Below are 26,456 nucleotides of genomic sequence, written 5' to 3' on the forward strand. Positions count from 1 at the left end.
AACTGAAAATACTGCACGGTCGCTGCTGTACAACAGAATAATCCAGTGCTTTTAGATGAGTAACATTTTTCCTTTCAGATCAAAACTCTTTCACAAGGTCATAGGCATGTCTGTTTATTTTGAGAACAAGAAAAACATTCTTTTCGGATATGTCACGATCAGGCTTTGCCCTGTGTGTTCTGTGTCTGTTTCTTTCTGTAGCTCCTCACTCACCTAATCAGTTCATTCAGTGCACCTGCCAGTCACACTCACCTCATCAGCTCATTAGTCTCACCTGTTCACTCTGCCTAGTCACTATTTAAACCCCTGTCTTTCACTCACTCACTGCCAGATCATTGTGTTTGTTTTCCGTCCAACCCGCCCGTTTTGCTCGTCCTGTTCCCGGTTTTCCAGTCTGCCTTTTCTGCCTTTTCCTGCCGGATTTTCCCCCTCGTCTTTTGTCTTGTCCCTGGATTCCCTGTTTTGTTTTTGGTTGATTAAAAACCTTATTTTTTCACTACACCTGACTGCCTGCGTTTGAGTCCTCATCATGCCTCGTGACAGGATAATTATCTTTTATATTTACTCTGATCTCCAACCTTCGTCAGCAGTGCCTCTATTTCATCATGTTTTTTCTAGAACTGCACAACCCAGGGGATCTGTTAATGACATTCAAATCCTTCTGCAATCATTGATGATGAACTCTAAATTAACCAAAACAGGTACATTTCCAGTTATGCTGAAACTGTTGAAGGAAGTGCACTATTTACAAAGCACATTGTTCACTGTCTAATTGATACCAAGCCTCTATTGTGGCTGACAGTTGTGTTCTCAGTCTCACCATCAGCGTTTGTGCTTTTAAAGCTTTGGTCCTTTAAGGTGCTTTGTACAACATGCAGAGCATAGATATAGCAGCAAACAACTATTATCTATGTCAGACAGAGTGGAGTAATGTCTACCTGAGCAGAGAATGAAGTCGCCGTACCCCTATGTGTGTCGTTATACAAGCTTCTCCTTGCTTTGTTGACGCTGTCTTTGAGGCACGCTCACATGCACTCTTTGTTAGGTCACGGTCACTGCTCTGCACTGCTGTTATACAGGGGTAACAGCTGATACCGCTATCCAGACCAACAGGTTATTTGCACTGTTAGCGCTGTTAGCACCATTAGCTGCAAGCCGCCAGCTCAGCCCTCATGGAGTGGGGGTGAAAGACCGACTCTTTCTGTGGCATGACAGCTAACTGTTACTTCACTGACGGGTTAAGTTAAAAAAAAAAAGAGCCTCAAGCGTCATAGCAACAGCCTTGACAACGACACATTGATTGATTGACTCACAGACAAATCAGTGCGTTGTTTTTGTTTTTGTATCGAGTTAGGTGATAATGAGTGGAACAGAACATGACAAACATCTAAGTCAGCGATGAAAACAATATTTAACATTGATGATTGCAAACAGATGTGCAATAGAATCTTCTGCTGTTGTAGCCCGTCCAAATCAACATTCAACGCGTCGTGCGTTCAGAGATGCTCCTCTGCATAGCACCGTTGTAAAGCATGGCTACTTCAGTTATTGTTGGAGCTTGAAGCAGACTGGCCATTCTCCTTTGACCTCTCTTATTAACAAGGTGTTTCTGCCCACAGAACCGCCACTCACAGGATGTGTTTTTTTCCACCGAATTCTCTGTAAACTCTAGAGTGTGCTGTCCATGAAACTCTCAGGAGCTCAGCGGTTTCTAAGACACTCAAACCATCCCATCTGGCCCCAACAATCACTCCACAGTCAAAGTCACACTTCTTCCCCATTCGGATGTTTGCTCTGAACAACAACTGAACCTCTGGACCATGCCTGCATGCATTTAAACATTAAGGGGCTGCCACATTGTCGACAGACGTTGCCGTTTGCATTAACAATGTAGATGTACACGTGGACCCAATAAAGTGACCACGGAGTGCATGTTTTGCATTGAAGTGCACCAACGAGCGAGAATGTTTCATGACTTGTGTGAATCTGAATTCAATGTCCCATTCATTTATACAGTTAATCAATCATCAATGACAAAATGTGCTTTCTTTACACTGCTGCTGTGCATGTGAGAATTACTGCTATTATGCCCCTTTCTCAATACACTGTGAGGTGTAAATTTCACACCTGTATAAAAATAGTTCACCTGACATGTATGGCCAACTGTGACCTCACACCTTCTTCTGCTTCTTTTGATTGGCAAGCCCTCCAAATATTCAGAGCATGATGGGATTTGTCTGCTTCTCCCTTACCTGAAACTACTGCTTACATACATCGTAGATTTACGACAGATAGGTAACATGCAAATCTATCCATACGGTGTCTTTTTGTCCATACGATCCTTTCTTTCCTCCTGTACAAATCGTAACAGATCGAGACTTCAGCCACTGGAGCAGAATGCATTCAATTTAAATTATCATTTTAACACAACAGACTTGAGCCTTCTTCCTATTTCCTCTTGATGTTCCCCCTTCCCCTCTTATTTTCTATAGACTTCCTCAGTAATCCTGCTGCATGATCATAGGGGAAATTAATATAATTACTGCCTTGCAAATTGATATTCAATATGAAAATACTCACTGAGGCTTATTCACTGAAATCTTTAGTATGTGTGCGTATCTATTGTAAGTATTATGCAGCTTTTTTTGTTTTGTTTTTTTAACCAAGGGGCCATTGTCAGGCTATTTTTTTCCTACCCAGGGGTTTTATGAAAATGTACATGAACATTGCTATTTTCAAGTTGTGTTTAAATTTTCTCAATGCTTCTATGGCTGAAACCACTGCAAGTAATTTAAATAGTTATGTCCGTTAGTCGAATGTGTTCACAAGGTGTTCTCACATCTCCCCACACTGACAGAAACAGGGGAGGAAAAAAAACAACAGTAAATGTGAAGTGTTTATTAGCAATACAAAATAAATGGATTTTTTCTAGCATTGATGAAGAAACAATTGACTCAGTTTTGAGATATGGAAGTATGAGAAGTTGCTAAGCCGTTATTTTCAATCAGCAAATCGTACCCTCCTGGAAACTCCATTTTATACCTTAATTGATGTACTCAAAAACCTCAAATTGAGGCTCAGAAATAGTCACACTGTTAGCGGGCAGAAACAAGAACCTGTGGTGGGCCAATCGATAGAAACTTCATTACTGAGAAGCCTGGCTAGTAATCTCCTTGGCTGCAGCTGTGAGGGGCATACATTCTACCACAGCACCTGTTCTCAATGATATATCCAGCTCACACCTGCAGAGGCACAAAGGCACACTCACACCACAACCAGGTTTAACACTCTCCTGGTATCGTACATTCTCGCTTCACACGGTTTCCGTGTAATTTTGTACTTTCTCCCTGTTTCTGTCTCGCCCCTTACAGATGAGATTTTTCACATTTGTGCCAGGATGCATCTTTAGCAGCTGACAAGAGCAGAAAAGCAGAAAAGCGATGGGAGAAAACAGTGGAGGAGCGGAGCAGCAGGGGAGGTGTTAGGAGGAGGAAAAAAAGGGGAGAGCAGTTACGTATTTTTTCAGTTAACAGAAATAGACCTTTGGGGTTCAGAAATTGTGTAGTATAATATTACATTAGGACAGCTCCATTTTACACCAAAATTGCTTCCAGGATGGCAAACCACAGAGAGGTTTTTAACCATTTTTCTTTGTACCTTGGAGAAAATTGGGTCTCCACAGGAAAAATGACAAATCCTCTCCTTAATAAGTACACGTTTTCAGCCCTGGACTCAACTCTCACATAATCTAATCCTACTGTAGAACAAAAGGCCCATGAAAACACTACTAGAAGCAGGTTAGAAAAGCTGAGTGGGTCTGGATCACAATGTGACACACTGATACTCACTTGTATGTGAGAATGAAACATTACTTCTTAATTGTTTTTAACCAGTAGATGGCAGTGACAGAGCAAGAACACCCATGACTGACTTTACTGATTAAAGTACACCAGTAGCCTACAGGCTTTACACAAAGAAAAGTTTGATTTATCTCTCTGGAGATGTAGAAAATTGTTATCCTGGTTACTTACAGTTGAAAAAAGACAGAACTAATCTACTCCTCTCTGCCCCTTCTTGGTGATTGCTGAAATCGGTCCCCTTGAGACTTGGGGATGGGGATGCAGCTGCACTGTGGCTGATGCACACTAGTGGTGCAGCAGGCTGGAAAATGTTGTTCCAAGACAGACGGAAAGAAAGAGGATAGGTTATTTATTGTCTCATATCCTTTCATATCTGCCCGTCTTGGTGCTAAAAGTCATTGCTATAACTTTGTCATGAGAGAATATCTTTATGCTAATAGCGTCCATTATGCAACCAGATATTACAAAGTAAAGCAGAACCATGAGGACTATATTCCCCGGCTCACTCTCAGCTCCGACTGACATAATATATGGTCACTGAATGAGATTTCTGCCCTGTTGAATAGACTCACTGAACTGTGTGTGTGTGTGTGTGTGTGTGTGTGTGTGGTACTCCATTAAACTGACATCTGTGTTCAAATTGCAGCAATTATTGTTTTGTGATGGACACAGAAAATGGAGGTTTGATTAATTAGATGTTATAAAGGAAGTATTTCTGACTGCTGTTTATTGATTTGCCGAGAGGAAACTCAAGAGACTTTTCATTATCACTAACAACACAGCTGTGATGCAAATTTCTGGAACTGTACAATGCTGTACAAGCAGCGATTCCAGCTGGCTCAATAACTAACTGAATTTACTAGCTTCTGTTTTTTTTTTGGCATTTTCAAAATTACAGTTTGACCATTTGGTTCATTGGTACCGTGTAAATGTCACTTACAATATATCACACATCAGACTTTTTAGATGGGAATAGTGCAGCAGCTCCCCAGTGTTCTTCATTTACACAGTTACACTGATCAGCCAGATCGGAGACGGACCAGGATTGGATCTGTCATGCAGTATGTCATGTTATAGGACACATGAATTAGAGCATTTGTATCACATACAGTATTTGTTTTGTTGTTGTTAATAATCAGATGCACGCAGGGTGTTATTTCTGGGAAGCTACTCCTGGCACAGATTGGAAATGTAAAACATATATTGCTCAATTAAAAAAAAAAGGCATTTTGAATTAAATAAATAAAATGAAAAACCACAAATCATCCCAGTGGAAGACGTTGTGGTTAGACTGTAGATTGTTTGTGATGGGAGTTTTCAAGCTACTATGTCTCCTGACACAATACTTTTGCGGTCATATCGATCTTACTTAACAGCCATTGAGCTGTCTCTTAGCTATCAAGATAGCTTTGCAGCACTTTGATTAAAAGAGAAGACCAAGGTTACCAGGACATCTGTTGGGAAAGCTGGGGCAGAGATTACCCACCATCATCCCACACAGACTCAGAGCAGAAAATTATGTAAGTAATACTGCCTCTTGGCCTTACTCAACCTTTGTAGTACTTGCTTGTTTGGCCACTACAATTTACACACACTGTCACTTTTTAGAATTCACTTAATTAAAAGGAAAATGTAAGTTGAATTAAAATAGCACAATTCACAAGTTGCGGAGTTGTTCATTACGAGAGTTAGTGCAAATAAGACAGAGGATACATAACTTTTTTTAAACAGGTTTTTCAGATTATTTTAAGACTCTCTTTTCGATAAATTGAGAGTATTGTATGAACCTATTTGCTGTCCCACCAAGATGAATGACATGTGTGATGTCATTGCAGGGTAACAAAAGTAAAGCTTGTGTGTAACATAGGACATCTTTGAAATGGTGTGTAGACTCAGACCTGCTCTTTTGTGATCCAGAGGCCCATTTCACAAATATAAAAGGTGAGATTTGCAACATGAGATAATTTCCTCCTCTGTTCATTTTGACACATTTAATAAATCAAAATAAACACCATACTTGCGACCGATGCAGGAAGACTTGAAGGCCCTGAAGGACTCACACATTTTCTGCAATTTGAGAGCCACAGTCATTTGTGAAATGTGACGCTGCCCCCATTAGTGATGTAAGCAGTGTTAACATTGGATTATTGAGTTGAATCATAGACTGTATACAAGAAGTTGATGTAGGCACCGTGATGTCACCCATTAGTTTGTGGACTGCTGTTTTGAAGTCTCTGCATTTTGGCCATCGCCTCCTGGTTTTTGTCTGTCGCCATTTTATTTTTTATTTTGCAACCAGAAGTGACACAAGAGGGTGGAGCTAAGTAAAACCGAGCACTACAAGGACAATTCCCAGACCGGACAACGGCGTGGTAGTAACCTGTCAATGACCAGATAGCCATACCCTTAAGCATACCCTGCTTTATGGTCTATTTTACTCTAAATTAAACTATAATTTACTCAATGAACATCATGCTGTATTGAATAAGACTTGTAACTACTGATTGAGACCATAAACTCATGCTTACAATGTTTACTGAGGTAATCAAATAAAGTGAGAAGTTGCGTCATTTTCTCATAGACTTCTGTACAATCTGACTTCTCTTTGCAACCAGAAGACTCGCTGGCCATTTGAGAGAATGCACATTTTAGGCACTTCCGCATTGGCTTTACTTTTCAGACCCCGAGGTTTCCATCTGAGTTGAATACAAAGAAACAGTTTCACGTTTGATGACACAATCACAATTCATGATAATCAAACGGTGTAACACTTTATTATCATGGTCCAAGATAAATTAAGACAAGGAGAAATTTCATCAAGCATGTAATAGATTTAGTCAGTCAAAAACAAAAAAGAAAATAAATAAAATGGTGTGGGATGCATTGCTGTCAGACACCAGCTCAAAATGTGTATTTTTAATGCTGTATTTGAATATGTTGTATGTAAACAAAACGTGATCATCTATAAGGTAGCTGCTGTGTCATCTATAAGGTAGCTGCTCTGGTCTGACTGCTCACTGATGACAAACAGCTGAACACCTCAGACCCTCTCCACCTCAATGCAGCTCTCAAATGACTCTCCTTTCCCTGATCTGCTGTTTTGCCATGCTCTAAAGCCTCCCGGCCCACCATGCCTACAGTCTGTGTTTACAGAAATGTTTCTGAGCTCAGCGCAAAAAAAAAAAAAAAACTCTGGATAGTGGATGCAAGATGGATTTGTCAATGATCCATATTAATTTACTGTACTGTATGTTATACAAAGTGTCTCATACAGTAGTATGCATATGGTATATTTCTGCAATGTCACTAAATAACAAAATACATTAAGTTAAGGCCCCAGCATTTTCCATCCAATTGACCTTTTACGATGAGGAATGAAAGCCTGACGTAGTAAATGATCGTGTGTGACTGTCTCAATCCGCCCTTTTCCAGAGAACTTCAATCACTCAATTTCTCTGAGCAGTATGCTTCCAATCCCAGCAAACAGCTGGCCCGGCATTTAGAACACATGAGGATTAGGGGGTTGATTTGGTTAAAGGCTCAATCCAGAATCAGACCACCACTTATGATGCCAAGATCACCTCTCTGCTGGCTTTGTTTATGATATTTCCATGCTTTTTGCATTGATTTCATGGATATACACAGCATGTATATAGATGTTTGTTTATGATTATCACAAACTAAGAAATTACCCCTTTTTTGAAGGCACATGGAAAATACTTTCCTATCTATCTATCTAAAAAGTCAAATATCAGGGGTTGTAAAAACATTATGCATCATCATTATATCATTACACACTTCAATTCATACTTTTTTTTTTTTTTTCATCTGTGATGAATTTTAACTAATGCTGGATTAAAGTAATCTCCAGGCTGGTGATATTTTACATCTTGCTCAATCTCCCATGTCATTATAAACTTAGTTGGTGCTTTCACTCTACCACAGGAGTACAAGGTATGCAGCTGCTTGAGACAACATGGGTGTGTAGAGAACGTGCAGGTGCGTGTCGATGTGCTTTGAGAGCGTGCATGAAAAACGAATCTATGAACTCAAGTAGATTTCATAGTGGCCGTCGGCTCTCATTGGTTAACATGAGGGACTGATTTGCATGCGGTGGGAGTGTCCTGAGCCAGCACTGGGATGAATGACTTGTTCAAGGCAGATAGCAATAAGGCATAGCACTCAGCAGAGGTCTGCGTTGCTCAGTGCTCAAAATGCCGAGGTTACTTAAGCTGTTACTCTTCCTGCCATAAAGTGCTGGACTAGGACATAAACATGTTCAACAGCAGACACCCCAGCCTTAGCAAAAGAGGAGGGATATGGGTAAGTTTTATGATGATTACTTTACAGACAGAATTCACTAACACAACTACCAGTACTGTTTATGATTCTGTGACTACTGTTTTGTATTAATAAGACAGACCATGACAAGTCTCTCTTCCTCTGCACTATACTAATATATACAAATCTAATTTCATGGATTGATTGGCTTAAATGATAGTTATAATGCAAGATAAGTGTAATGATTACTGTTTAAATCATTGTTGCAGGTGTTCACAAAGCTCTGCAGCTGTTAATATAACTAAATAGTAAAGTTCACACTGAATAATACATCAGGAATACCTCATTTTGTAAATATCATTCTATTCTGCAACTCTTTTATTAAACTATCTTTAATTATCTTGTCTTACAGGGATTGTGCATCCTCTTGCTTTACACCAGCCCTCTTTCCTGTTTTGCGAATTTCAGCCAAGCAAAAGAGCTGATCTATAAGATAAAGGAGGGATTACCCAGGGGGACCTTCATAGGGGCCATTGGAGTAGACTTAAATTTGGATTTCACTGTGGAGCCCCCCTTTTTATTCAGTCTCCCAAAAAAGAAGGTCAGTGGACAGTTTGTGAACCTAAATAATACCACCGGGGAGCTTTACACATCTGCTACGGAGATTGACAGGGAGACCTTCTGCCCATATAACTCAGAGGGACAGGGATGTGTCCTCTCACTGGATGTGTTTGTGTTGCCCCAGCAGTACTTTCAGCTGGTCAAAGTTAAGATCTTTATTGAGGATGTGAATGACAACAGGCCAAAGTTCCCTGTAGATGAGATCTGTATATCTGTCCCAGAAAACACACCAATCAATGCTCGTTTTGCAGTGGAGCAGTCAGCACTGGACCCAGACCTCGGTGTTCACGGAGTGCAGACCTACTGGCTTGTCAATGACTTTGGCATGTTCGCACTGGATGTTGAGGAAAATGACGGAGGTGAGCTGACACCCTTCCTCATTTTGATGGAGGCTTTGGACAGAGAGAACCAGGCTGAATACATTACGGATATCATTGCAGAGGACGGAGGGACCCCTCCTCTGCTCGGAGCAGCTACCTTGAAAATTGTCATCACAGATGTGAACGATAACTGCCCCCAATTCGCAGAGTCGCAAATTAATGTCACTCTGCATGGGAATGCCACCAAAGGGGCTCATTTGGCACGTCTGAATGCTTTTGACCCTGACCTTGGTGCTAATGCTCAGATCAGCTATGCTTACAGTGAACGCGTGCCAAGAGACACCAGGAGCTTGTTCCATTTGGACAGAATCGCAGGGGTGATCAAGCTAGCAGGAAAAATAAACACTGGCACAGCCACGTTTTACAAACTCACCATTCTGGCCAATGGAGCTGGTTGTATCCCTGCAGTAGCTACTGTTTCTGTGCATATAATCAAAGTTGTTACAGGACCCCCTGCTGTCATACCCCGATATATTGCACGAGAAAAGGATGGGGTGGTGACCATAAAGGAGTCTGAACCAGAGTTTTCTCCAATTGCTTTTTTTAGTGTCAAAAACATTGATATGAACCAAAGGGTGGATTGTCATTTGGAAGGGTCTGGTCCCTTCAGGCTCGTCCCCTATCAGCTTTTAAAGAACGAATACCTGCTGGAGACTACAGAGCCCTTGGACTATGAGAAGAAACAGGAGTATGAGCTAACTGTTGTTGCCAAGAATTCTCGGGAGCTTGTCATCAAGACCTTCCTCAAGGTGCAGGTATTGGATGAGAATGATAACGCACCAGTGTTTCAGCAGTCTTGGGTAGAAATATCTGTGGAGGAGAACAATCCACCAAACACCTTTCTGACCCAGCTCCAAGCCACAGACCAGGACAGCGAAAGCAGAGGGGAAGTCATCTACCTCCTTGGCGGTGACGCCCCAGGGATCTTTGTCATGGATCGTGTGACAGGTGTCCTGACTGTAACCACGTCGCTGGACCGCGAGGAGAAAGAGACGTACCGGTTCATAGCGAGAGCGGTGGACCAGGGGACACCCAGGAGGGAGTCGATTGCAACTGTGGTGGTGAGCGTGCAAGACCGCAATGACAACAGTCCACGCTTCATCAATAAGGACTTCACTTTCTTTGTGCCAGAGAACTTTCCGGGTTACGGTGAAATTGGGGTCCTCTCTGTGACCGATGCCGATGCGGGGGGAAATGGTTGGGTGGCCCTTTCCATCCTCAACGGCAGCGACATCTTCATGATAGACACAGGCCGAGGCACACTGAGGGCCAAGACGTCACTTGACCGTGAGCAACAAGGGACATACCAGCTGTGGATTGAGGCCGTCGATGGTGGGGAGCCTGCGCATTCCTGTGTAACTATGGTGACCGTGCTGTTGTTGGATGTAAATGACAACCCGCCTATTGTCCTCTTCCCCCAGTCCAATCAGTCTTACATGCTGGTTCTACCCAATACGCTACCAGGAACATCAATAACAGAGGTCTACGCTGTGGATAAGGATACAGGCATGAATGCTGTGATCGCCTACAGTATTGTTAAGAGGAAAGGTGGCGAGCCAGGTTCTTTTGCCATTGACCCAGAAACAGGAAATATCACTTTAAAGAGGGAGCTCAGCATCCGGGGCCTCTACAGCCTTCTAGTGAAGGTCAGTGACCACGGTCAGCCTGAGCCGCTTTACTCAACAGTGATGGTTAACTTCTTTGTTAATGAAACAGTGAGCAACGAGAGCTACATCCAGAGCCTGCTGACCAGAGAGGCTGAAATTGAGGTAGAGGAGAGGCCCTGGTACAAAGGCCAGATGACAGAGGGGCCTGAGAGGTATGAGTTGTTCCCCTGTCAGCCTCTCCTCATTGCTCTTTCAGTGACATGTCTGGGGCTGTTCTTCTCAGTTGTCACACTGACATCTTACATATGCTGTAGGAGATTTAAAAAGCAGCGAAAGAAAAGATCAGAGGTTGAGATACCTTTGAAAATGAAGAATGAGTCAATGCAGGTTGTGAACAGAAAGCTCAGGCAGATCTCAAACATCTGATATTTAATTATCCACATCCTAAACCACCACTGTTTACATGAATGTTTACAAAACTCACTGTGAGAAGTGTAGTTCTCACATGAAGTTGCTCTTTTTTGCTTTTGTCATATGATTGTTATTACTGCAATATAGTGTCATTTGACTAATATGCCACAAGGTTTTGTCATTAGAAAGAGCACACTCTATTTTACTTTTTATAAAATCTATAAAGCATGACACTCATCTCAACATGAAGTGTCAGAAAACCAAGGCAAGGAATACATTTGTATTGGCTTCAAATTTATAACAGCTTTGTTACAAAGTTATAGAGCAACTCAGTGAATATTACTCAATCTAAGGTCCTATGTAAATATTGTACAAAATGTTTTACAACTTGATAAACAACTGCATTGCATGAAAAGGACAGAAGATAGTTCAAGGCACAACAAATGTCTCTTTCTTCATGATTGTTTTTGAAAAACTGCATTTCTTTACATCACAAGTCACTATTACAAATATCATGGAATAGTGAATATACTTGGGAGTTGGCATCTAAATCTTTCAATTTGTTAAATTACATTTTAGCTATATTCATAAAGTACATTTCAAAATTGATTGATACAGAAAAGGTAGATCAAAATGCATTACTTTATTCAGGGAATTGTAATCCTGTTATATTCGGAGAGCTCGATGTGTCAATATACGTCAAACTCTACAGTACACCTGTGTTGTATACAGGAAATGTTCAGACAAATTGCACAAATGCTTTTGAAAACAGCAGATTGACCAAAAAAGAAAATCTTTACTCCATGCCCACTTACAAGTTGCACAGCTTTCAATTGCGTCTTGCCTTCTTTAGCTTATTTGTAAAGGAGTGATGTGCATTTCATGATATACAATAATGTATGAGTGATATACTGTTAGATTTTTCTTTTTGCATGACGTCTGAGAGCCATGGCTGGTAACAAGATGCCCTACTTTCTGTGAAGGCTCACAGTAGTTGCTGATCATGCATGTAAAACCTTTAAATGCAATCTCAGTACAGCAAAGACTCCCATATTTTCATCACACTGAATAATTTGAAATGTGCCGAAACGTCTTTGTCATAAACCTGCTTTAAGTTGCATACATCACCCTCCTTTATACAACCATGGAATTCTCAATGTGTCTGTGAAAACATGCTAAGTGTTTGTGAAAGGAAATCAAAGTAACTATTAAAGATGCTTTATTTTTTATAAAAAAAACTGGATTTTCTTCTGTATTGATATCACTGATATTTACCTAGATGTGCTCAAATCTGTGTGTATACAAACTTTAATTTACACATCTTCTGGTGCTGTTTAAGTTGTATTTATTTACTCTACAATTATGCATGTGGGTGTACTTCAAATGTGACGTGCAGTGTATGGTCTAAGCAATACAGATCGTGTAACATCACATTAAAAAAAAAAACAATGAGAACCTTTTTCAGTAGAATATGAATAATTAAGTATTTCATTAGTCAAATTGAGTCAAGTTTAGATTGCATCCTCTTCAGACAAGATTAAATTCAGTGTACAAATTAACTACTGCATTGTACCTCAGAGCAAGATGAAATATTTAAAGATCAAAAGCCTGACAGCATGTGTTGTTGCTGTCATCACCTGCATAGGTCAGAGCTGGTGAGGTAACGCCCAGAGTCACACTTAGAAGGACAAACACTGTGCTGACTTGTAGCTACAGCTGCTTCTGTCTGGACCATTTGAGGATCAAATCAATTTAGTCCAAGCTACATTTCTCACCTTTCTTGAGTGGTGTTAGCCCTCACTGTGTTCACAGTACAAATACAATGTTTGAGAAACATCACCCATGAAATTGTGAAAAGTGGTCAAGATGAAACACAGATGAACCAATGGTGCCTCCTGCTTTACAAACCTGATAGGTTCCTTTGCCCTATGCCTGTTTGTTTGCTATAAAAGCTGTGTAGACAGAAAGGCTTTAGTATTCCTGTTAACCACGCACACTCCCAAGTGAGGAACTCAATTGTATTATGTGTCCTTTTAAACCTGTTCAGGTATGTCTCTTACAAAGCTGAAAATATGCAAACAAACCAGTGCTGGCAACGTATTTACACATGCAGCTTCTCAAGTTATAATCTTTGTTACAGGACAGAATCACGCCATGCAAGCAGAGAGCGCACATTAATGTAATTCTCAGTAATCACCTCTGGCTGAACTGCACAAATAGGCTGAAAGATCATAATCATATACATATATATAAATATATATATATACATACACATATATATATGCACACAGTAATATCTTTCTAGGCATGTAACAATATAAGTGCTGCAATGCCATCAAAATAATGCAGAGAGAGATGTTTGTGTGTGAGAGAGAGAGAAGAAGAGGGATGACTTTACTAACAAGGGCAGTGAACAGAAGTTGTGTCAAAAAAGATACCTTTAGTTTAATTTTGCGTTAATAATTTCATCTTTTATCAAGAAGTTGAGGTGTCCCTGACAAAAAAACCTGAAGGTGAATTGAATTGCATCAATGTAGCAGCTTAATTCATTCATATAGATGATCGTTTTGGATATAATTGTATCCAAAGATCGAGACATATTTGTGGATATTCTTCCTTTGCCTTCATCGTGCAGTATCCAGAAATATGGCACTAGCAAGTAGTCAGTATTTTTTTTTCTTTTGTGGGAACAGGTTAAAATGCTGCAACCTTAGCATGGTATTTATCATGACTGAAAACACACATCGGTGGTATATTTCATATATGCCTATAATAAATAAGTCAGCCGTCTGGGCAATGGTTGTTTGCAGCCAAGTGAAACAAAGTGTGAGAAGGTTTCTGCACAATTTTACATTTGTTTTTTACACTGAGCAAACAATTACGGCATATGATTAATTGCAGTAATAACAATGGAGGTTTAATTTCACTGTATCACCTTTCTCTTTCACCCGTTCCGACTCTTTGAATTAATCATTTTCCCCCAGCATGTTGAGACAGGAAACACACAACAGTCACACAAGCCCTTTAGGCCTATTATGTCTTAAACACGGCTGTTATGATGATAGAGTATGCTTCTGTTTGCAATAACAAAGAAATGCCCTGGTTAATGAATGTACAGGTTTGATCATGACATCAGCTTTTTTTCTGCGCAGGGTGCACATATTCTTTCATTAACTATGCATTAAAGCTAGGACTGGTAATAATCTTCAAGGACATTTTTAGTCTTTTTGTTTTTTGGAATTCTCTTTACATTCTGACAGCAATCAATAAATCAAAAAAGAAATAAACACAACACATCACCTTCTCATCCCAATTTGGCGTCACTTTCTAATGCAATGGGTAGCCAAGCTTGTAACTGTAACACACCAGTACAGTCGCAGTAAACACCTGGTTAACGTCGTGAATTCAAACAAAGCCACTTCATTGGCAACAAAATCACTTTGTTAGGTTTAGGGAAAACATCAAGGTAATTGGGCTTAAAATAATAATAATAACGTAACATAAGTAACTTATTTTTGACACTTCTGGGACACGAAAACTGATCCGAACACCGGCCTTCTGGTTGAAGGTCATGTTGGTTATGTTATGTTGACCATCTTAGTTGTGCTATTTCAGTCAGGTCCAACGAAAATGAACACACCTTGTTATATTTGTTAGTTCAACTATATCCACACACTGTATGAGTGGTATATGCTTGCTGTAAAATACAGATTTGACTGACTGCTGAAATACAAATCTGCTGCTTGTGTGAGCAATTTGTTCTGCAGTCAGTAAGCCAAGATCCTACTGTACAGTTTCAAATAGCAATTTTTGCTATTGCTCGATACATTCCTCTATCCACCATGATCCTCCAAATCACCTTTAACTCAACGGTAATTGTTTTTAACCTTCCAGAGCGTCATCTTGATATTTGTCTCGATATGGATCCTGCTCTAGGTTTCACATATAGCTAACAACAGCTGGATAAGGGGGTCACCCAGACCGAGACACTCCACAGCTTTTCTACATGGCTGATCACCTCCTGTTGCAGTAATCCTGCTGACAGCCAGTCCGGCCTCTTCAGACCAGGGCACAATGGACAGTGGAGCGGTGACTTGTCTTAAATCAGGTTCTTGAACTCTTTCTGACTCCAACGGTTAGTGGTCTGTACTTCTTACAATATGCAGGATATTAAATAGACATAATTCTCAGGAAGTGGGGGTGTTAAGATATAGGGCTGCACAAATGTCTTGGTGACTCAAACTGGCTTCCAAATATGTCTTTTCTCTGCCGTACTGATACAAATAGCCTACAGACTCAACCATTCTCCCTGCAGCCTCTCTCTCTCTCTCTCTCCCTCCAGGAAAGTCTATCTGAAATTACATTAAATTCTTAATGGTGTAGACAGCAAGTAATTACCATCAGTCACAGCCCGATCCCATTTCCAGATTGGCTTTATTGTAATGTCCCTGCCTTGAAATCAAACAAATAAAGACACAATGAGAGGCCCAGGTTGGGTTACACACGTCTGCTGAATGGGAGAGGCTACATTTCCCAAGTTATGACATCAAATACTACCCCCCCACACACACACACACACACACACACACACACACACACACACTTTGTTCACAACCTTCAATAATGCATCTCCACATTCTCCCTCTGAAAATCTCTGCCTTTCATCTAAAACATCTTTCAGTTGCTGTGATGCAACAAAATATAATCCAATCGCACTCTTTTGATCCTGTTGTGGATTACGTTACGAATTTCTTTTCAATCCAGTTTCATCTCAGCAAAACACAGAGGGGCTTCTAGGGAATTAGCTGCAGCAATGTATTTCTGAGCAATTAATTTTTTTCCCACACCTGCCAACAATTTAATACAAGTCCTACCACTATATGTATCCCCCCTTCCCAACATTAGCGCAGTATATTTGGACAATATTGTTTCAACAATCTCTGTTCCCATAATAATTATGTATTAGGATTTGTGTTAAATCTGACATTATTATACGTTACAATTAACTATTTCAACTGTGGATATTTCAGACTATTTTCAGACAGAATTCCAAAGTCACAAAATGTAACTGTGACTATGGTATACATAGATTTGTGTTAATCACATGAATTCAGAACAGTACTTACTTTTACATTACAATAATAGCACAAGCAAAAGCTTTTGGGGGCTGGACTCAAGTCATGCAAATCATGTAGTGAAGAGTGCAGACAGTTTCACTATACAGCAGCTTCATGGTAAATGTATTCAAAGGCCATCATTATCATCATCAGAAAGTTGTTTCTGACAGTGACAGTAAGCATCACCCCCTCATTTACAATATAGCACTGCTCAAATTACTTTTTCCATGTATAGTGGAGCCAGTGACACACTGTTACTCAATGTTGGTAATGTGCATTCTGTCTTCTTTTGTATATGCTATGAAGCAATATAACCGTCATGTATTTAAATCAGTTGTGGTATATCCAAAACCTGGCTTTATTGTAAATTCCACTGGCACCATTTTATGTGATTCACCAAAGAAAAGGGAAGCTTCCACTGTACTGTTCTGTGAGACGTTCAACAGGACGATCTCAACCAGTAATAAAGGGTGTGACTCTCCACCTCAAGAGGAATGGTTGCAAGTGTGAATGGGTGTGGCCGTGTTTGTGCAACTGTGTGACCGAGAAACAAAGAAAGAATCAGTGGGAGTGTTACGTATTCAATGACTGCATTAGACTGCATTGGAAGCACAACACAACAATGCAAAAGATATTCAGACATTTAAATAATTATAATGCATTTAAACTACCTTTAATGCGACACAGTTCCTATATTTTTCCAGAGCTGTAGAAAAAATGTCATCAGTAACTGCTGAACGGTTCCTTGCTGAACAGTTTTCCCGTGTCAATTACCTATTTGGCTTAATTGACAGGTCATTGACCTAATCAGCTAGACAAAGATGAAGAAAAGCAATTTGATGACCTTTGTCCAAGCAACTTTTAACAACTGAGGAAGAAAAAGAAAATGCAGCACAACGCTTTTTTTTTCTGGCAATCTTGAACACCAGACTCGTGGTTTGTTTTACCATTCACCTTCCCAAGCCCCTTTCATAAGGGGTTTTTCTCAATATTTAGGGTCAGTGCCACTATATATTTTTACCCCTATAGTCATGTAAGTGCTCCTCGCTTTTCGAATTGCCCCTCGTAACAGATTTACAAGGAGTAGTGGTTGAAATCTTCCCGTATGAATTGGGACAACCCTTTGAGACCCTGACACTTCATCACTAATCGTCGATGGCGTTAATGTAAACGTTAACGGTTATGTTATTGAGTCACGTCATGAGCTATCCATGCTAGCTTTTTTTTGTTACTCTTGTAATAAAGAAAAGGCCTATAATACATTAAAACAAGGTGATACTAAGATAATACATTGTTATCAGAATTTTAAAACCTTTACGAAGAAAATACGTATTTACTTTCACTTTTCAGATGCACACTTGCTTTGGAGTTTGGTTTGATTCACCACGAAAAAGGATCCTAATTGACTTTCCATTGGCATTGTTTTTGTGCTGAGCAACACAAAAAAAGGGTAAATTTGTGTCCACGTACACAAATCAGTAGATTTCCACCAAGTTTCATGAAAATTGGGCCACTAGTGTTTCCATAATCCTGCTGACAAACAAATACACCAAGCTGAAAACGTAACCTCCTTGGTGAAGGTAATTATTAGTCATACAATGTTACATACACACATTTTACAGCTCAAGCTTTGGAAAGATCTGCATCATCAAACTGATTGTTCGCATCGCTTGAATTAACACATTTCTCTCCCTTTAGGCCTCAAACACATTTACACAATCAAAGAACGACCTTGTCCTGTCATTCATGGGATTGTTGAACCAGTTTGGCACGTGACAAAGTTAATATCCAGCTTAAACAAGTCACATTTGCTCTGTAGTTCTTGCTTTTAGTAAAATAAAACATACAGTATATAGTGTATGGCTTTGAGATTCCTATGTTACCTTCACTGATGTACTCCATGTTTCAGGTGTTGTTATACACACTTGATTTAGCTAATTTACACTGCTGGAGGCTCATATTAGCTTTATCTAACTGTAGCATGCATTTTTTAAATATATTTTTTGTATCTCTTGCCATAGCAGTAGTAAGGATATTTTGACATTGTGAGTAACGCAACTGCATCATCTGCATAAAGTGATCATTTATTATTTTCAATCCCAGTAATGACCTTCTTTAACTCTTTGTTTTTTCCTAATGCATCAAGCTATATGTTCCACACAAATCGCAGCTAGTGGTAAGCGAAGACCTTCCTGTCTCTTGTTAAGATGTATTTTAGGAAAAAAATAAATACATGTATATATATAAATCCAACACTTGCATTTGGTTGATACATTGTCCTTAGAAAATTACACTGAGAAATGGGCCAGCACTAGTTCATGTCCTTCCACATCCTCCTCAGAAATAAATCCATCAACGTGTAAAAATATGCACAAATAACAATGTGGTAGAAAATAATGCCTTTGCCAATGATAAAAGTCAGAACCTTTTCAAAACAAATGTGTGAAGACAACCTCACTCCCTGCCTGCCTTTGAATATTCCTCAGCCCAAAATCACAGCAAACTGTACAGCAAACATCACCCTCTGGTTAGAAAGAAAAACTCCCAATGCAACCATAATTCTATGTAAGTTACATTACAAAATTAACATGTTTCTAGCTTTATGTGAGTCAACCAGCCATTCCTTGGAGCAATGGCGTTCACTCACACCAACCGTTGAACTGGTTTCTACTTTTATCCTTGCTTGTGGATGCTAGTGTTTAATTGGAGTGGGAAACAGTTTTATGAAAGGGAACAAGCTAACAAGTAGAGAATTTTTTAGTATTTATGTTTTCAAAGAGTTGCCTAGATCTGACTCCCCCCCCCCCCCCACCCACCCCCCCAATAGCTCTTCTTAACTCAACCGACTCTATATCTCCGCTGGCTCTCTCCAGGCTGATACAGAACAGAGCTACACAGACCCTCAAAGAAACATCAACAGAACTGTTTAGGGGGAACCTAATGATCGTCTTAGACTGGTGGAAAGGTTTCAATGCCATGTTTTGAACTTCAAACTGCTACATAAAGTTAACAAACTCTCCCTTTTATCTGTTTATTTTCTTTCTCTCTTCAGAGATCCTCAGATGTTCTTTATCTAATGGTACGGAGGCACAACTTACTTCAATTTCAATTCTCATATACTAATGTAATTTGGGCTATTTTTCATACACACCTCAGGTGCTCTGACAAGTGGCAGTTCCATTGTGTACAGGAACTCCCCTGGGATTATGGGTGTCACAATCGACGTGACTAATCCTACCTGTTAACCAGTTTGTTTTCCTGTTTATTCAGTTATTCATTATCTACTCCTGTCTGACTGTAAAGATGGGTAGTCTGTCACCAGCTTTAAGATACTTGATAGAATGAAAAGGTTAAAACATCCCGTAGAAAGTCTCTCTCTCGAACACGTAATGTCTGTGAATGTAGGTATATATACCTGTCAGTGTACTTTTTGTATCACAAATTTGAACATTTCTCCTATCTTTTACTCATATTTTTCTTCATATTGTGGAAGGCATGCTCTAAGTGAGCAGGACACACACAAAATATGAGAAAACAAGTATGAAAAGAGATGATGCCCTTCTCCATTCACAGTAAGAGGGAATGAGTGTTGAATGTGTATGCTGTAAGAAGCGTTCATCCTTTCACATCTAAGAAGTAAGGCTTTAAAGGGAGGTGCCCTATATGGTCTGACTGTCTGGCTGTCTGACCGAGCTAGCATCAGACTGAGTTAATGAAGTGCCAGATGAGCGCTCCTTGTTAATATCAGCCACTCATGCATTTCAGGAAGCCGTTTCTTCTGTCAAGGGGAACTAAGTCTGCTAACCTAATTTGGTGAAGAAAATGTGCAACGTTTTTTCAGGAGAAAAAAAAAAACCCGGTATCATCATTTCTCTCATTTGCCCCCTGTGATTGATGCTGATCACTGATCTGCTACATCGTAATTGAAAAGGCATACAATGTTTGGAAATGGGTAGAGCCGAGGCAGAATTTCGCATTCACACACTGCACAGACACGTTCTCTATACGCTATGAACTCTGCCACTGAGCTACTTTCACATATTTAAAATCTCATGGTAATTTTCTAGCATTGCAGTAAGTAAAAAGGCAATACGAGTTGTTGGTAAGATGTTACAGACTGAATGGAAAGAATGGGGAAATGAAAAAAGGAAAAAAAAACACATTAATCCCCGAGCACTCTGCTTGTGGTTTTTAACCTGACAGCCGTAGGAAAAGAAACTGAGGAAAAACCACACAAAAACACAGATAGAGACAGAAAGACAGGCATAGAAGTATAGAGGGATGGTTGATTAAAGGACATAGAGCCACGGGTATAAACAGGTGGGCAGAGAGATAAGTGCTCATGACGTTACTCGTTTGGTCTCATGTTTTCCTATTAGTGAGGGCCAGTGCTCATCTGCCACATGGCACTGGTTCAGCCAACTCTTTGTTCACTCATGGAACTGTCACAAACTCAAACGAACAATGGAGTCTGAGAACAGCAATGTCAGCAACTGTGTGCTGTGGAGGTGTTGAAGGTGCAAAACCAAAAACCAGGCGATGCAGGGTGGATGTCGGCTGTAGGGAAGGGAGCGACAGAGTTAATACATGGGGCAGCTTTTATAGCCTGGAAGGCCCAGGTAAGCTTAATCAAGCTGACGACCCTCTTTTGTCCTGCTGAGGTTGGCCAGGACAGCTGCAAAGTAGGGCGTCACAGAACCTTAAGTGCTGTACATAAGGGTTTGTTTCATCTTTGTTTCTCATTCAAACACGACTTGCTGTCTTATATCAAACAGATTTGTTTAGTTTTTCTTGGAGTGGTTCCACTTCAATTCTGACTTTAAAGTCTGTTCTTCTCTGCACAGTTGCAAGGTCTTTGATTGAGTGGTTTGTGGGCATGCATGCACAAAACGGAGGCAATTACTTACTGTTTTGAATGCTAGAGCTGCCATCTAGGTGCAGAAAACTGAATGAATATTTACCTCAACATATATATATATATATATGTATATATATATATACATATATAACACAAAGCAGCATTGATATTGTTGGATAGATCTTGCTCTTGCTGATGCCTTGAGATTGAATACAATTATATTTATGGGGTCGTCATTTTCATTGAGTTTACGTAACATACCTTATAAATCGCATTTCATTTGGAATTGAATTCCAAACTGTGATGTTGAAAATTAAGCTCTGGATTTTTTGTTCATTCACAAATAAATTAAAGTATCACGATTTTTGAGTTTTTTTCTTTTACTGGTAACCACGGGTTCTTACTGATAATGTGAGTGGCATGGCACTGATTTTTACCTTGTGTCTCTGTTTTGGCAATTTTACACATCTCTGATTTGCAAAGAGCGCCAATTTACTCTCGAGTGCACATGAGTATGAACACATGCAAGAGGTCTGAAGGACACCGAACAGTTATCTGTTGTTTTCACAAATTGATGCTCTGCCAGATTAGATGAGAAACTGTGGGGTGGGGGCGGGGGGGGGGGGGACAAGAAATTAGTAGCTCACCAAGCCATTTTGATAACAGCAATTATACTATCATGTATTTTAAATGGATGGATATTCCTTTGGCTAAGAAGATGTTACATCTGTCATCTATTTCCATTCACCTGTATGTTTTTTGTCACACAGGAAATGTCTCTTTAATATTCAAAGAATATTTTTATGCCTCTCACTTATGGATAGTGCCAGAAAAAAAGATTTCCAATTGGATCCAATTTTCATGATTCTATAGTATGTGATTGTTAGCCTTAATAAATGCTTTATTTCTCATTATAAATATTGCAATTCTCCTATATTTGTTTTTCCTACTATTTTGCCCTCCAGATAAGAAACCTTTGGCCTCATGCTTCTCAATTGTACTGTAAAACCCATATATCCAGACAATAAATAACCTTCCATAATATATAAGCCTCTTAGGAGACGAGAAGCCATATGGCACTCATCATCTCTGTTGATCATGGATTTGTGGCGGCAATGCAAGTCTCTATTGTCTGCAGGTTAATCCTGGGATTTGAGGGATTTCAGGTACTTCATCGGACAAATTTAGCTGTGATGAACACAGATGACACATTGGACCCTAATTTGGTGATTGCGCTTGGCAGAGCCTTTATGCTGGCGAGGTGGTACTGTATTTTTGAGGTGCACCGGCTTCTTTTTATATACCTGCAACCATTCGGTGTTAAGGTGACTCACTTTGAATAACGCCACCGTAGGAAGATGGAGTGAGGGGCAGAATGGACTTATGGGATGTCAAAGACCACAACTTGCCTGCACACATCCACCTGCTGAGACTAAATAAAGTGCACAGAGTGCAGTTGTTTTCTGTGCTATTTTCATGTCATGAGTCAGGTCTCTCACAAATAGACCTCGTAACACCATACAAGTCACTTTAATGCATGTTACGCTTGTCAGTTTTGTTTTTGATTTAAAGTTAGCAACCAGAAAACATGATTACTTTACAGTGTACTATTAAATTGAATGCAAATGCAATATGTACTACCATCCTTTAAGTGTTTAGATTTTGAGACTTTTTTTTTTGCACAATAATATCATACATTATTAGAAAATTATCTTTTTTTAATGCACAATAAACTGCGTATTTGTAAGTAGAAGCAAACATTTTAGAAAACATATTACAAACATTACGCAGTGAAATACATAGACACCATGAAATAGAGCCCAAAAGTACAATAGCATCGAATTAACACCTCTGTGACACAATGTCAACAACAATTCATATTTATTACAGGACTGTCACATTAGATTGCCTGACGGTATCTTTTCTGTCACTTCAAGTATCACATCCCCGCTGTTCTCACTGCTTACAGGATCAATTTTATTATTCTGTTGACTAATTATGAAGTTATAATCAAGCCCTGGCTTAGTTTCATGATCTCCAATCACCATTCTGTACAAGTAGGGCAGGGTCATCTGACCAAAGCTCAACGGCTGTAACATTAGCAAAGCTTTTGCAGTTCGGCCTCCAGGATCTGGAATAGCCTTGCTGGGGTTGGTTGGTCTGCAGTATGGACCGTTTTAAAGTGTCTCAAATCCTATTTGTAAAGACAGGCCTTTTTTTGATGCTGTGGTGTCTCTGTATTAATTGAAGTGTGTCTGTGTCATTTATGACTTGTGAAGCACTCCATAAAGTTACTACATAAATATAAGTTACCACAATACAAAGAAAGCTTGAGCGATTGATTATCGTCCTGGGTTTTATCGGAGAATTCTGAGGCAAAGACGCGTTGTAAATCAAATAAGAAGGGGCATGAAATCACTACACTGGGACAAACCTCATAGATTTCAGGCTTATTGTTTGTGTTTTAAAACTCCTTCGTGTGAGTCTGTAAAACCTCCTTTCTTTTTCTAAAAAAAAAAGCCAACAACCCAAACACTCCCCTTGTCCTCTGGGTGAAAAGGAGATCTGTGCTTCACAATTCACTTCCTCCACAACATACAGTGAGCACCTAATTAGTAAAGTCATGGAACCAGAGACTGAAGACATAACCCAGGGCCAAGTGGCTGTTTTGTCATCTGACCAGCCTGACATACTCCACAGTTTTCGTCTATCTTTTACTGTTACACAATAAATATGGCAGTTTTCTTTTCATCAGTACAATGATGTTTTGAGTTAGTCCAGTGCTTTTTTTTTTTGGTGTGTGGCAAGACCTTCCTTTACTTCTTATTCAGTTGCATTGCTACTGAATGAATTATACAACTTTGCAGATGATTTCTGATTGTACATGTTTGTTCTTATTCTTTATTTTTATTGATCACAATGTTAATGATGAGTAGAGGAAATACACCTACTTAACTGTGTTATTTGCAGAAAGGAGTTGGGCTCATAAATCTTTGCAACCCTTGATGATTGTACTGGTGGCCATGCTTTGATGGAAATAAAACAACAAACGACATATAAACAACAGTTGCATTTCACTTGTGTTACTGTGTGTGTGGCTTGGTAATGTCATAATGCAACAAATACAATTAAGAAATGTTCTTGATTACCTACAGTTACAATGTACTCTTAAATACCTCATTCTAAAAACAGATGGGTAACACGTTGAAATCCCCAGCTCCCAACAACTTGCCCCGCTGCACCAACCAAATCTAACGAAGAAAACATTCTCTGCCATCAGACAGAAAAACCTCTCTCTTCGCTTTAAAGAGAATGTTGCTCCCGATTCTCAGATGCCTTTGATCTGCAAATTCAGTTACCGACCTGTCAGTCACGGCTGTTTATGTCTTTTGGTGGTGGTGGTGGGTGTGTGTGTGTGTGTGTGGGGGGGGCTAAGGACAGCCTCATCAGCTCTATTACCCACAGATGAAGTGAGCAGAAGCCTGGCCCACGCGTGACCCAAAGATGTGCTAAAGAAGCCCCACGTGTGGACAGATGCACACGGGTAGCATCGCTGCAGTCGATTGCGCCAGATACAATTTAGTCCAGTTACAACCGGCTTCACAGGCCTCTTCAGCTAAAGACAAAACACCTACAAAACCTTGGACGACCCCGATATGAGTAGTTTTGTCTTGAAATGTTCGGTGACACACAGACGACATAATGAAAATATGACAGTGCAGGTCTTAGTTGTAAGAGGCAATTGAAAACAAAAGGGAAAAACAAAGGCACCACACTAGCTGGACTCAATAGTTCTTCTTCATGATGTGTGTAGCCATTAGGTGCAACTGGACAGGGTCCATAAAAGTGACTGAGAGGTGCTTTATTCCATGTTTGCTCTGCTGCGTAGACCCGTATGCGGTAATGGTAAAGATCAATACCGAGCTGCTGATTCATCATTCACCCTTAGTCCATACTGTCTTTGGTCCAGCTAACTGGCCCCCTTTGACCATTATATTGTCATGTGTTATGAGTAACACGAGGGGTGCTTGGCAACAAATGTTAGCAGGATGTTTGAGGGATGACCCATGTAGGCCACGGTCTGCTGCACACTGAAAACAGCCATTATCACTGACAAGCAGGACCTATCTGGCTCATTAAGTGTTGAGCCTCTCAACTGCAGTTCAAGTAATAACACAGAAGTTTAATATAGTTGGACATATTTCCTTTTGTTGTGCAAGTATTGTTGCATGATATATATAGACACAAACACACACCCTGGAGATGGTACCACCGGTTTAAGAAAAACAAGCAGGATTCCAGGTGTCTTACTCATCATTCATCGCCTCCAACCGTGACTAAATGGCATTATTCACCGGAACTGTTACCTGCAAACAAAAGGTGTCATAGCAAAGTGAAACTAGAAAACCTGTTTGCCATAGCTTATGAAACACAAAGCCTATCAAACCGCATGTACATCAAATATACCACCCCACTCTGTGTCCAGCAACGGGCTGGTAGATTGTATGCAAAGGCTAGAAGTGTTTTCTCCAACACCACGGCTGTTATAATTTCACCCATGTGAGTAAGTCCTACGCTTTGCAATACAAATTAAATTTGCCTAGAGATCCCAACAAAGCATACGCATGAAGTCACTTGTTTTGCATGTTTAGTGGTGTAGCCTGCTCGTTTGACTGTCAATTCTTTGACTCACATGCAAACAAAAGACCCAGAGCCTTCTGCAACTAAGAAAAAGACAATAACCCATCGCCGTGCAAGCAGCCCATTCTAGAGACTTGAACCCCTTCAATGAGCTGTGTTTAATCTTCCTAAGAGTAGTTAAAGCTGCAATTTCCTCCTTTTGTTTCTTCTTTGTACGGGGCAACTAAGCACCGGAAATAATAGTTTTGCTCTCAAATCTGACTTTGGGGAGAAATGGTTAGAATATTCTCTTGGCTCAATGCATATTTACCAGCCGCGACAGCGACGCTGGTGTTGTTTTCACCTTGTGAGTCTGTATGTGGTGTAATGTATAATAGAAGTGTTACAGTAAACCGAAAAAAGCCAGAATACAGAGTCTTTGAATTAACCTGTAATGTAACCTTCTTAAATGACGGGTGTGATGGGTGGAGTTGATCCATCCAAAACAAAAGGCCTTTCTCATGAAGGTAGCATACTAAATTTCATTCCCGACGCCCCATCTCTGTTTCTCACCAGGCACTAAGTGTACTAGCAAGGAAATTCGCTCTCTGGGCCAGTCATGTTTCTCGTAACCTCCTCTTAGGTCTCATTTTCCCCATCTACGAGAAGAAGAGAAAGGATTTTGAGGTTGAGGCCGGTGT

The 26,456-nt window shown here is 40.1% G+C and overlaps 1 protein-coding gene across 1 annotated transcript; it reads left to right on the top strand.

Moving 5' to 3' along the window:
• The first annotated feature begins 8,135 nt into the window (after positions 1–8,135).
• Positions 8,136–12,398, top strand: pcdh20 (protocadherin 20). Its single transcript, XM_076077614.1, has 2 exons — positions 8,136–8,183; positions 8,554–12,398. Exons 1-2 carry the CDS (start codon positions 8,136–8,138, stop codon positions 11,173–11,175), a joined length of 2,670 nt encoding a protein of 889 aa, XP_075933729.1. The 3' UTR covers positions 11,176–12,398.
• Positions 12,399–26,456: the final 14,058 nt, after the last annotated feature.

Source organism: Anarhichas minor, unplaced genomic scaffold (genome assembly GCF_050575085.1).
Source record: "Anarhichas minor isolate MPS153535 unplaced genomic scaffold, ASM5057508v1 ptg000062l, whole genome shotgun sequence".
In the NCBI taxonomy this organism is placed as follows: Eukaryota; Metazoa; Chordata; class Actinopteri; order Perciformes; family Anarhichadidae; genus Anarhichas; species Anarhichas minor.

Coding starts and splice junctions, on each gene's coding strand:
- pcdh20 (XM_076077614.1), top strand. CDS start 8,136: ATGTTCAACAGCAGACACCCCAGCCTTAGCAAAAGAGGAGGGATATGG. Junction 8,184..8,553: donor GCAAAAGAGGAGGGATATGG/GTAAGTTTTATG, acceptor CTTGTCTTACAG/GGATTGTGCATCCTCTTGCT.